At 39.2% G+C, this 12,723-nt stretch overlaps 1 protein-coding gene across 6 annotated transcripts in view; it reads right to left on the reverse strand.

Moving 5' to 3' along the window:
• Positions 1 to 11,527, reverse strand: part of ADAM23 (ADAM metallopeptidase domain 23) — a 71,732-nt gene extending 60,205 nt beyond the window's left edge. For 5 of the 6 annotated variants that reach the window (XM_057372846.1, XM_057372847.1, XM_057372852.1 and 2 more), the window contains exons 1-3: positions 11,295 to 11,527; positions 10,017 to 10,243; positions 723 to 799 (exon numbers count right to left, since the gene is read on the reverse strand). In XM_057372846.1, the coding sequence (XP_057228829.1) occupies positions 723 to 799; positions 10,017 to 10,243; positions 11,295 to 11,454 (464 nt within the window). In that variant the 5' untranslated portion in view covers positions 11,455 to 11,527. The remainder of the gene's footprint in view (positions 1 to 722; positions 800 to 10,016; positions 10,244 to 11,294) is intronic. The other variant, XM_057372848.1, reaches the window with a different exon arrangement.
• Positions 11,528 to 12,723: the final 1,196 nt, after the last annotated feature.

Consider the following 12,723-nt stretch of genomic DNA (forward strand, 5'->3'; position numbering starts at 1 on the left):
ACTTTTGAGCATTACCATAGATAATTTTACCTGTCTGGTATTTTTTATGCATTTTGTACTTCTACCTTATTCTTAAACTTCCAGTGGCAAAAAAAACTTCATTATGATTTTTTTAGAAAATCACATAGTTCTCTATCTCCAGCAGTGATATAAAAGCATGTGGGATATAAACAACTAAACCACCACTGCCTTGTATCACAAGCCAATTCTTCTGGACCTGACAATTATGTAAAATGGTCTGTTTTACAGGCAAACATACTCCAGCTTCCAGTACAGCCAAACCATTAGGATTCCCATCTCATTAGGAACTTCATAATTATAGTGAAAATAGCACGTTGTCCAGATCAATTAAAGATGAACCATTCATGCAAGTATTTACAGTACTACTACACACTGATTTGAGCAACTACATCTCATGACAATTCATCAATTATTTAAAAAAAAGCACAAGAAAATCCACACTTTGCAAACACTACCAGTACTAGAATTTCTCTATCATAATTTATTTTATCATGAATAATAAAACTTTAAGGGTATCTATTTCATGGGTGTCAGCAAGGGTTACTGTTACCTCACATAAAAAAATGTKAAATGTTATTTTGTATTAATAAAYTTGGATAACAGCATCTTTTTTCAACAGATCTTGGACTATTGCATGCCTTAACTTTGTACCGTAAGATAAGAAGAGCAGGAATGAAAGAAGCCTCAAATCATGCACTTACTTATTCAATGTGAGGTCAAGGATTAATTTAGAGCCAAAGGCCTCAATCTGGAAACTTGCCTGGGCCAGATGTACAGCCTGTAAAYAAATAGGAACACACAGTTGTCAAAAGATTGACTGAATTTTATATACAACAAATGTGACTGTGAAAAACAAAGTTATGGAAAGCATGCTTATTTTCATTAATCTCATGGGTATAGAAAACCTGTGCCCTTGTACCAAATTCTATTTCAAAAGGATTTTCCTTTTTAGAAGAAAGAAAATGGTACCTGAAAAACATCAAATTACCTCAAATACACACTCATTCCTCGCAGAAAGAAAAAGAAAGTTTCACACAAATGTCTATATTTTGCCATAACCAGATGGCTATATAACAAAAGCATAAGTAATGTMGTATACCATTCTTTTAATTAAGTTATTGCATTCATTCCCTTTAAAAGGCTGAAATAATTAAAGCCTTCATAATACACACTTTCAAATATGAAAATCATGGCAAGACTCATATWAAACATTATGAAAAACTCCTTCGAAGTAATCCCTTCACCATTAATGACTTTGTACCTGGCACTGTAGCTAAACTAGTATAAAGAATACTGATGCTGCTCAACATACAACAAAAATAACAGTAGCTTGTCTTGAATAGGCAGTTAAGTATAACTTCCAGGATATTCARTTCTTCTCAGATGCATATCTAGTCAGATAAACTGTATTGTTTATTTTTCTCTATGTTGTTGTAACTGTAGCCAAAGACATTTAAAACATGTTTATACATTTTCTAGGAAAATAAGAAGAGATGATCCAAGAATTTCTTTTTGTGAAGACACTGTTCCAGCAGGGTTGAAGAGATTAGATCTGAATTTCATGTCTCTTTYCTGATAATGTTCTAATCAAATCATGCTTACTTATACACCAATTTGATACAGYATTAATAATTACACAAAGTTGGAATATTATGACTAAGCCCTTTARACAAAAGACTAAAAAACTCCTGGTTTTTGTTAAACACCATGATTAATCTTCAGGTAAGTCACAGAAAACATATAAAGTTCAAGCTAGTTTACAGCTTAACTTAAATATTATGAAGGTTAGCTTTTACGGCCCACAGTTCTGTTCTCCTTTAGAAATTTCTCCACAAAGGATAAGCTCTTTATATTTGTCTTCCATTCTGGCACTATACAAAGCAGCACCGATTTTCATCTTCTTTCTCAGCAAAGTTATTCATCATCTTACAGAAAATTCTTCAAAATAATTTTTTTTAAGTTGCTATTGTGACTAAAATCATCTGTGACATTTCCTGTATTGCTTAATCATTCTTTACGGCCAGAATTACCATTTCCCTTTCAATAGGGTCACAGAGCTTTGTTGTCAAGCTTCTGTTTTTAAAAAAAGTCATGCACTTACAAAATATTTTAAATAGCTTTAATGTCATTAAACAATCTTAGCTAAAGCCTGGTTTTGTTTATTAAAAAAATACAATGACTCTGAACAAGAATAAAAAAAAATAATATTCCCAGATGATACCTAAAATAACACAGAAGYAAACCAGTACTGAGCTTTCTCTCTGTTCTATTTTTTGGTAAATGTTTATTGTTGTCTCACCAGTTTGCCAATTTGTTAACACTGGCCTGGCAGGACTGAGTTTATAGCTGCTCTGAATCAGCAGAGCAAAACAGTTTAAGTATAAAGGCAAACAGGTGGCATGATCAGAGAGAATCTGCCAGTATATATATTAAAAAAAAAAAAAAGAGTAGAGAATGTCAGGTTAAATACATGCCTAGTAAGAGACTTTCAGCCCCCACTCCATTTTTTTTTCAGAGTGAAATCAAGGAACAAGTGTCACAAGGAGCTTTCCAAGTACCTGTCCATGACAAAARCCTCATTGTGTTTTCAAAATACAAATGCATTAACTTGTTTTTAAAGCATGAAAATTTGTTGCATGGAAAGACCTGCAATTAGTTTTATGCCATAAAGATTCCACTTCAGAGTTCACAAGCTTCTGCTTTGAGTCTCCWTCACATGTAACATTTACCTAAAATGATGTGTCTTCGTTATTATTGAAATCTTGATTGTGGCATATATTTATCTGGAAAWTTCACAAGAGCATGAACTATTCCATTAAGTTCATTCTGAAACATAAGAAATCTCTCTCTAGGTATCAGCTCCTGACTTTAGGGATAGCTAGATGGATGATTAGTCTGATGTGCTATAGCTTTTCTACTGTCCAATCCAGTCCATTCAGTGATACCTGTGTATCACCCTTCCAGTTTCTAAGCCATTGACCATTCTTAATCTTTCTGCAATTTCAAATTATTAAAAGCAATTTACATTCTTGGTCTGCAGTATCATAAAACCCCTTCATCCTKTAGAATTAGATGCAGCAACATTGCTATTTCTGAAAACAACTACTTATGGGTATAAAACCACTACTTGCTATCTATTAGTGTGACTCACTAACAGATGTAGCCTGTACACAAAAGCAATTGCTGCAAAGCAGCTGACACTAATTTGATGCCCTGCAGTAGGGCATGTTCTCCACCAAACTCAGCGAAAAGCCATTGGTTATAAAAAGAACACTGGATTTTAAATCCCTGCAGTTAGCAAAAACACTGTTTTGAATTCAGGSGAATGCAATACACTACAGCTACAGCAAATACAGATTCTCTTCAGCTAGTTTAACAATACATAACCACCCATGAAAGCCATAAGCCAGAAGGCAGCTGAAGGTAATGAGACTAAATATCTAATSCTGAAACTGATTATTTTCCTGCAATATGTTAGCATACAAAACTACCAGTGAGTTATCACCAGGTGTTTTAGGCATTACAAACATCATGTACCACAAYGATGGGAGGAAATATTTCAGAAAAATATCTGTGCAATTCTGTTATCCACCTTATAATTTCACTGTATTCTCTCATCAGCTACTGTGTAATACAACACCCGAAGTATAATCTGAAATATGGTGTTCTTCTCATTGGCACAGAAATAAAAATTCAAATAAGAATACRATGTAGATCAGCACATATTTTGAAGCATAAATATATTTTCACAGGAAAAATACTAAATATCATCTTCTCGCACAACTTGCATGAATACTCACATCTGCATAAGTATTCCTTATTTACATAAAGTGGAGACCAAGTTCCTTTGTCCATGATTGCTTACCATCYAAAAACCTCTGCAGAGGTCCCTGCTTTGACAGTTATAACCCATTCAAATGGCAAAGCTCCAAAATTGTATTAAGTTTTTCTTCAGCAAAGACTTACTGATGATCTATAGAGATGWGGGTTGAAGAAAGGTCTGAGTCTTTCAAGTTCTTCCTGCCCTCACACTCAAATTTTAGACAATTAAAAAAAAAAGTATTTTATTTCACTGTTCTGGAAGCTCAGATTACTGGTGTAGTCACTGTAATAAGAGATTCTTCATACTGGGGACTTTCTAAGAGTGCTGTAGCTACTTATGCAAAGAAGTAGTTCTCAGGGTTTTTCTGAGCTAAAAATCCATATATATAAAGAACTCCAGTTTCTTTCAAATCAGTCATTAGTTTACAGTAAGTTTCAGGATAAAACTGGCTGTAACTGGAATACTGATCTATGTCACAACTTGAAAGCTTTCATGGTTTTCATTATCACATTTGGGCATCATTTGTCCATAATTCACTTTTTACAGACTTTCAGGAAATTTACAACCATCATCATCAAAAGTAAACTAGTATATTGGTCTTATGTTCTTCCCAGTAAAACTATGCCAAATGCAATAATGTGTTATCCCTTCAAAAATACCGAGTCTTTAAACAAAAGTAACAGCGTTATTTAACTGACTGATGGTAGCAATGGGTCTTTTGCTATATTCCAACAGATACAATTTCCAAAGGACAAGCTTATTGCTTTTGGAAATCTATTTTTGCATGCAGTTCTGCTGACTAAAATAATGGTCAAAAGCTACCTCACTCAGTTTAGAAGCTGAGCAAGGGGTTTCATCACTCCCAGTATGGAAATAGAAATGTAAGTCAGATTTTGATGGATTTTACACCATTAAAACATTTTTTGCCCTAGACCTTCATTCTAATAATAGCATAAGTTTTGTCACAAATCCATGTGCTTTACTCTRTATTAGCTCTTTATCCTGCTTTTAGCTTGTTGGCCTATTCTCAGACCCCATATAGAAACCATCCTTCTTTTAGCATTTGGTTACCTCTGCTACGTGGCACATCTGCCAAGAAAACCTTCCACTACTCCTTCAAAATAAAGCATTTCATATTGAAACAGAACACATGAATGTGCCAGCAGCATGTGAAAACTTACTTTTAAAATACATCACAGTTCAGAAATCCTCCAGTTAATGGCTTGTCTCTGGTCTTTAACAATAGAGATATTGTTACTCTATTGWTAACAATTGAGTTACTTTAATGCACTTGAACCCCAACCCTTAAAGACTGTWCTTTGAAAGAAAGGTTGTGGGCAAGTGGACAAAAATCCAACTCTGTCTCTGGAAGAAATCTACTGTTCATCTAACCTAGGGGCAGAATTCTCTCTCAACATGACAATGCTTATGTACCCTTCTGCACTAACACTGGCCTCCAAAGCCATATCCCTCTTGAGGCTTTTTTTTTATCAGACTCTACAAAGTAGTGCATCCTTATCTAGGGTCACTTTCCTGCAGTACCCTGCTTCCCACAAATGCTAAAAAACCTATAAACGTCATTTTTATTTCTGAACAAGGCATAACAAGTGCAAGTGTTGTGCTGCCTAACACTCAGGAACTGAAGCCTTTTAAAGGTTATGCTCATGAGAAGACCCAGAAATATATATTTAAAAAGGAATTTAAAAAGTTGTAGAAAAAACATGAGCCACATTTCAACTAAGAAACAAAGATCTAGATCTTTGCTGGCATAAGGAAAATCTCCTGTTCTCAGAAATCAAAGAGAGGAAGATCAATTTCAATCCTCCTTAGTAACTACTGAGGACACAGAGTCAGGATAAGCCTTTTGCATTAATATAAATTCGATATAGAATAGAAAAAAAACCAAAGTACATGCAATCTTCCATTTACAAATAAACTGAAGCTGCACCACAGAAAAATCTTGGAAAAAAAGAAAGCAAAGCCAACTGAAATACTACAAAGATTCTTCAACAGTCTAATATATAAGTCACAYGAACTTCATTCATTATTTTGACCCCATTTCATTACATGGGAATTAAAAGTAAAGACCTCTCTAAAGCAGGCAATAAGGAAAGACTAACTTGTGAACAGAATTTTTATTTGGATTTTTGTAGGAATTCACATGGCACCACCTCTTCAGAGTTCACCATTTATGACCTTTTGTCTTTCACAAAAAAAAAAAAAAACAAAAAAAAAAAAAAACCCAAAAAAAAACCAAACTAATTTTTCCTCAATATCACTTCCTTTTTTATGGTAAAGAGCTGTTTTCCTTCCATCTTAAGGATGCTTTCCTGCTTAGCTTTCATATGCTTCATACTAAAATTACATAGAAGATTGAGACAGCACTGTATCTCAACCTTTAAAGCAAGGCAACATAGCAAAAAGTATTGCATTCACCTGGCAGGAGTATTTTCTTTATATAAATGACAAACAGCTGACCCGACCAGAAACACCTGGAGTTCCACCCCTTGAAAAATATCTCAAAATAAATCAAACTTTYTGGGGGAAGGTGGAACATCCTCATAGTCAAAAGTACTCCTCTGTATTATTTTTTCCTCTTTAGGGTCTGCAAAACAGTTTTCTTAACACCTCTCTCCTCCCCAAAATCACACTAACAGCTTAGAATTCTGCATGAAGGCATGGCTTCTTTACAGCTACTGAAAACTTATGATTCAGAAACTATCCAGCAGATACAGTCTTTCTTCATATGCATCCAGTTCAAGCTATTTTCCACTTTAAATTTCCTAAGGTTGCACTAAGCTGTGTTTCTCCAGCAATCCTATTATCTTCAAATCACACCTTGCATTGCAGGATTTTTCCCACTGCTGGCCACTATAAGGACTTGTCCCTAGCCTTTTGTGCCAAGTTGTGCCTCATGTAGTCTTCCTGCTAGGTCCTAAAAATCTTGTGTATGTAGTCTGTGAAAATAAACCAAAGCAGTCATCTGGTTCAATAAAGAGATTACCAGCTCATTCAAAACACTAYCTCCACCTGCAGAAGTTCAAAAAGACAGAGCACAGGTGACTCAAACCTCTTCATCAAGTTTAAGGATTCCCATGAGCTTCTTCAGAACGTTTTTATAAATAGATGCTCATTTTTGAGCATTTTGCACTAAAAAATAATTTCAGAAGAACTCAAAACCAGCTAGCCTTAATTTGACTATGAGGAAACAGGTATACAGATTTTAGAGTCTTCAAGCATCAGGTATTTAAAATCTGTTTTTTTTAGAGTAAAAAGCTAAAGCAGAGTAAACAGTAGCACTCTGTCCCTCTTGGAGAATAYAGATCATTTTGTCAAAACCATGGTGAACATTTCTTTCTTTTAACAGTGAAAAAAAGCTTTTTCCAAGAAGAAGGARTGGGAGAGGGCCTACCAACAGTTTTGATCACATACACCTTCTCAATATGATGATATTTCACCAAAACAGAGAGAATCAGTGCTAAGAAAATAACTTATTATTTAGATTTTTGATTCCCTGGTACACTGTTTTTTCTCAGGTGCTTAATTTCTACCAACATTTTATAAGAAAGATGGCAGACACTTACTTTWAGGTCATGACCTTAAAAAATATTTTAAATAATTGTATATAATTATATTTCCCTAGCTTTACCTCTTTCTTCCCACATGCACACCATTTCTCTAGTCTCACCCTCTCCTGATAGTGACTCAGCATTTCTGAAGCATTCAGGCCTAATCCCACAAACTGGCCATATTACATTATTCTGACCATTACGGTGAACTTCCATAGAAAGGAGTACACTGCATATGATCAATAGTTAGTGACTATATCTACATCATATGCCTATAAATGGAATATTAAGGCTGAGAAGAAAATACAGATTAAAGGATACACAGTTCCAAGATCAGGAAAAGAACAAAGATTCTTTTTCCCCCAACTTTTTCCATTGTATTAATATATAAGGCCATCATATCTTTCCACATGGTATCAAAAAAACCCCCTAAATACAGATATCTTTCTTTACCTAACTATAAAGGCTTTTAAAGCTACTTTTGTTTATTACCAATGTAGGAGACMTCAAAATCTCACAAATAGGATTTGTTACAATATAGCATTTTTTTTTAATTCTGGGGGAGGATAAAAGTCAGTTCCGGAAAAAATTCTCCCTCCTAAGTCAAAACCAACACTTTTGTATCTTTCACAATCAATTGCATTGTTTTGTTTATGGGTTGKTTGAGTTGTTTTCCTTTTACACCTYCCAGACTTATCCCTGCCCCCAAATATTGCTTTACAGAGAAGATTATAGCAAATGTTCAACAGAACAAAATAATATGAGAACAAATATTTTAGCTACTGGTAGAGTAGAAGAAAAGGGCAAAGAAATTGCTTCATGTAAGGAAGACGCAAGATGCAAATTGGGGTGAAGTTGTCATGTATGATGATCTGGAATCAAGACATACAAAAATCTATCCAGACAGTGAACATAATCAACTCTTTCCCTCAATTAAATATAAACAATAAATATAAAACAATAGAAATTTCATGCCAGAAGAATGAAGTTAACATAAACCATGAAGGCCCGGGATTAAGGAACCCTTTTGTGGSAAAAACTGCAGCATTAGCACTCCCTATGCTTAAAAGGGACACAGTGAGTAGAAAGAAGATCCACTTTACACAATACTCAGCAGCAAGCATGCCCAAGGAAATCGATACCAATTCTGTCAGCACTGATTTCTGCAGAGCTTTACTCCAGCATCTAGATMCAAGGTAGGGCATAGGAAAGATAGGCAGCAACAGCAACATTCTTGTGGGCAATGCTGGGCAAGCAAAGAGTTTAGTGGACMTTGTCCTCTATAGATTTCCAAGGAAAAAGACACGTAGAGTAACCTGGAGGAAGCATGATTCTCAATGGCAAGTCTGCAAGCACTTGTAAATCCCTTTYTTCCCACTCCCCTCTTGAAAAAGGGGAACAGCAAGACCCTAGTGTTTTAAGTTCATTTAAAAGAATGGTCTTGCCTSGAAGAGTATTAGTTCTGAATGTAGTGCTCTCTTAAGTAGCTCTAGTTTCCAACAGTCAAAAAGCTTTCCTGAGCCAACCATAACATTGGTGTATTGAGATGCATCCAAAGGCACATGCCATGTTCAATCAGATAGGAAGCAACCTTTCTTCCTATTAAAACACCAAGACTCTACAGCTATCTCAACTCTTTTTTTTTCAAAGATTATTCWGTGTATTCATATTAATTCCACACCTGAAAGGGCACATAATTAGTATCAACATAAGCACATATGCCAAGTATTAAATTCACTGTCCAAAATTTCAAGAGAAAGGCTATTCAATAGGTAGGAACTACATTATAGCTTCAGTAATATCATACAAACTGATCTGCTTTGTTGTCTCTTCCCTACCATGGTAATCTCTTTATATTCAAACCATCTTCACCTTCCCTGTAGGACTAATTTTTTTTTTTTAATATTTATTAAAATAGGATGAAATAAATTTTAAGGTTCATAAATGATATAGTTTAGACATGTTTATTTCCTTATGAAGTTATTCCACAAAACCAAAGTTTGCTCAATTACAGGGAAAAAAACCCCAAACAAGCAACTTACTAGCTCCATCCATACAAAATGGAATATTAGATCTTGTCATTAAAAATGAAGAATGCAGGTACTATTTAACAAAAAATGGTAACACTTTACAATGGTCTTCAATGGCCATATAGTGGTAGGAAATGAGTGCTGCATTTATTACTAAAAGCTAACATACACTCAAAGCTAAGTAACTCATGCTGCAGGTTTAGGATTCCAAAGAAGCTCCCTATGCAGATACTTCTGCGGTCAAGAGCTATTTTGGAAGAAATATTTTGTTTATGATGGTGTACAATAAGTGAAGACACCAGAATCTAGGCTGATTAGTCAAGTCAACTTTGCCTAATTCTCATTTATTTTATCTACAGTTCAGTTTCTGAACCATCCTCAAATTCAAAATAATTATTTTTAAGTTARCACAAGGGAAATTACATTCTTGTTTAATTACATGTACTCCTTGAATTCTTAAAAATGTGATAGGGACCACCATCAAGCCTTAAATATCTACAGATTAAAACACACAGTTTCACATCACATATCACTTCATTGAAAATTCTGCAAATGAACCCCTTTTTACCCTACCTTGTCAAGTTTCTGCTGGTGCCTTGCCCTGGTATCCAGGACATGGTAAGGGGTCTCAGAGTCTCTGTTGATGTAATAGATTAATCTTGAAGGCAGTGTGATTTCTTTCTGGATTGCATTGCTGTAGCTGTTATTTTTACTGTTACTGCTGTTACTCTTTTGAAATGTATTCTCTTCATCTGCCAGAACTTCCTCTATACCGCTTGCTGTTTCATTCCAATGCAGGCCTGGGGAAGAAAGATATGCCAGCCATAAATTCCATGGCAGAATGTGTTTATTTCTATGAAAAAGCTACATATTAGCTTGCAGTTTTCTAACATTTTACTAATCACTCAAGCAAACAAACAGATAGCTTACTCATTGAGCTAGATTTGATTCATTTTTCACACATAAAATGGTTTCAGAAAGAACATTATTTATGTAATTGCACATACATTTTCTTATGCAGTCATAGATTATAAATATTTTAATACCTCTCAACCTTCAGGAAGAAAAAAAAMAATGGATATATAGTTACCCCCTACACCCTCTTCGATAGCTAAATTCTTTGACAAAAAAAAAGAATCTACAAAAAGCTAAGAATACTCCCCATTTTCCTAACACACACTGAATTCAAAGTCCATGTGCACTGAATGCCAARCTTCCTATTATGTAAAGCGAATTGATTTCTACTTCTTTTAACTTTGACAAGAGCCCTTTTCTTCAGTAGTAGCTTTTCAAATGAAACCCTGTATCTTTCCTCATTAAAATTTCAACACAGTCAATCAACGCGATGTAACAACATAACGATATTACAATGTAACGGCAATGTACTAACAATAATAACATGATGCACAGAGAGACAGCATTCACAGCATTGCACATGTAACCTTTATGCAACCAAGAGCAAACAAACCACAAAGCACGCACGAAAATCCGCCCCAAGAAGRCAAATTAGCGGATCCCCGTCCACACGCACCGTGACACATAGAAAGCCCACCGAAGGTTTTTGTGTCGCATCCCTCACCGGCGTCTATTCCACCCACAGCATCCCTACCCAACACACTGCAGCACCGGATCCGCACGTACCTCTCTTTTGTGTAAGCAAGCAAAACAAGGAAATATTAACTGAGCCCCACTTATGCACACGCCGACACAGACACGTACACAAATCTGGGAGCGGGAAAGGAGGAAGGAATGGTTGAGGRTAAATGGATGTTGCCGGGGTTTATCGCGGGGACGGGTGCCGAGGGGCCGCAGACACCTCAGGCACACGCATCCGCACCCCGCCATACCCACCGGCGGCCGCTGCAGCCGCGCCGGCCCGGGAACAGGAGCCATGGAGGAGCAGGAGCAGCGAGACGAGGCAGACGAGGCGGCCGAGGAGCGGCAGGAGCGCGGGGCGGCGGCGGCCGTGGCAGCCAGCCTGCCGCAGGGAGATGCTGCCGGGCGGCTTCATGGCTCATAGCGCCCCGGGGCGGGGGGCAGCGCGGCACAGCCCTCAGGGCCGGCGGGCTGCGCCCGGGGGGCGCGGGCNGGCGGAGCGGCGCGGGCGGGTCCCCGCAGCGGCGCCGCCCGTGCGGCTCCTGCCGCCGCCGTGAGGGACACGGCAGCACCTCAGCGCGGGGGCGGGCGGGTCCTCGCAGCGGCACCGCCCGTGCGGCTCCGGCCGCCGCCGTGAGGGACACACGGGCACCGCCTCGACACCGCCTCGACACCTCAGCGCGGGGGCGGGCGGGCGGCGGCGCGCGCACACCTCCCTCCCCCGCCCCCCGCCGCGCAGGCGCGCTCGGGCCCGGCCGCTGTCCGACGTGCTGCCCGCGGCTCCAGCGGGACGCGGCCCCTCAGCCATCCCCGCTCCCCTCAGASCGCTCCGCTATGGGACCGGACCCGCCGCGCCTGTCCCGGGTCTCGCTGCCCGCTGTGCGGCCGGGGGTGCTGCCTGCCGGCGGGGGGACCGGACCCGCTGCGCCCGGAGCTGCTCCCGGGGTCCCGCGGCTGCGGCGGGCACGGCCGAACGGAGGAGCGGGTGCCGGACTGTCCGCGGCAGAGCGCACAGACCTCTGCCACTGGCGCGGGCACAGCTACAACCAGCTGMGTTTAGAGATTATTTTAAAGAACTTCCACGTAAAGTGAAATTCCTTTGAAATCCGTCAGCCCTGAGCAAAGTTCGGAAGAGTCTCCCGAGACACCTCACAGCAGCAGGGGCGGCTTGTTCTCCTGAGAACAGGGACAGGCGGGTCTTAGCGCCCCGGGCAGCTCTGCAACTTGAGCCATTTCAGAGCTGGCAGTCCCCAGCTACTGCAGAGGGATGCACGAGTAGTCCCTGCTCCGCTCCAAGTGTTGTGCGGACCTTCAGGCTCCCCCTCTTCTTCCTCCCAACGCCTCCAGCGTTCTCTTTGGTCCCTGGGATCCGCTCATCCTTACKGACTACAGCTAACCCCTGCAAGGAAAGGGGGGCGGGGGGTGGAGGAGAGAATCAAATGATACCAAAAAAGGTGTACATACATTGACGAAGAAAATGGGTGTGTGCACAATAAACCAAGAGGAGGACTGCAGGGAGGTCCGACCTGGTGCAAATCCGCTCTGCTGTGCTGTGTTCAGCAGCAGACAGCCTGGACTGCAAACACAAAGACTGGTGCATTTCTGTGCAGCGAATAGTCCAAACACAAGGACTGGTGCATTTCTGTGCAGCGAATAGTCCAAACACAAGGACTGGTGCATTTCT

This window comes from Malurus melanocephalus, unplaced genomic scaffold (assembly GCF_030028575.1).
Source record: "Malurus melanocephalus ecotype Western Australia unplaced genomic scaffold, MMel_1.1 scaffold_180, whole genome shotgun sequence".
Lineage (NCBI taxonomy): Eukaryota > Metazoa > Chordata > Aves > Passeriformes > Maluridae > Malurus > Malurus melanocephalus.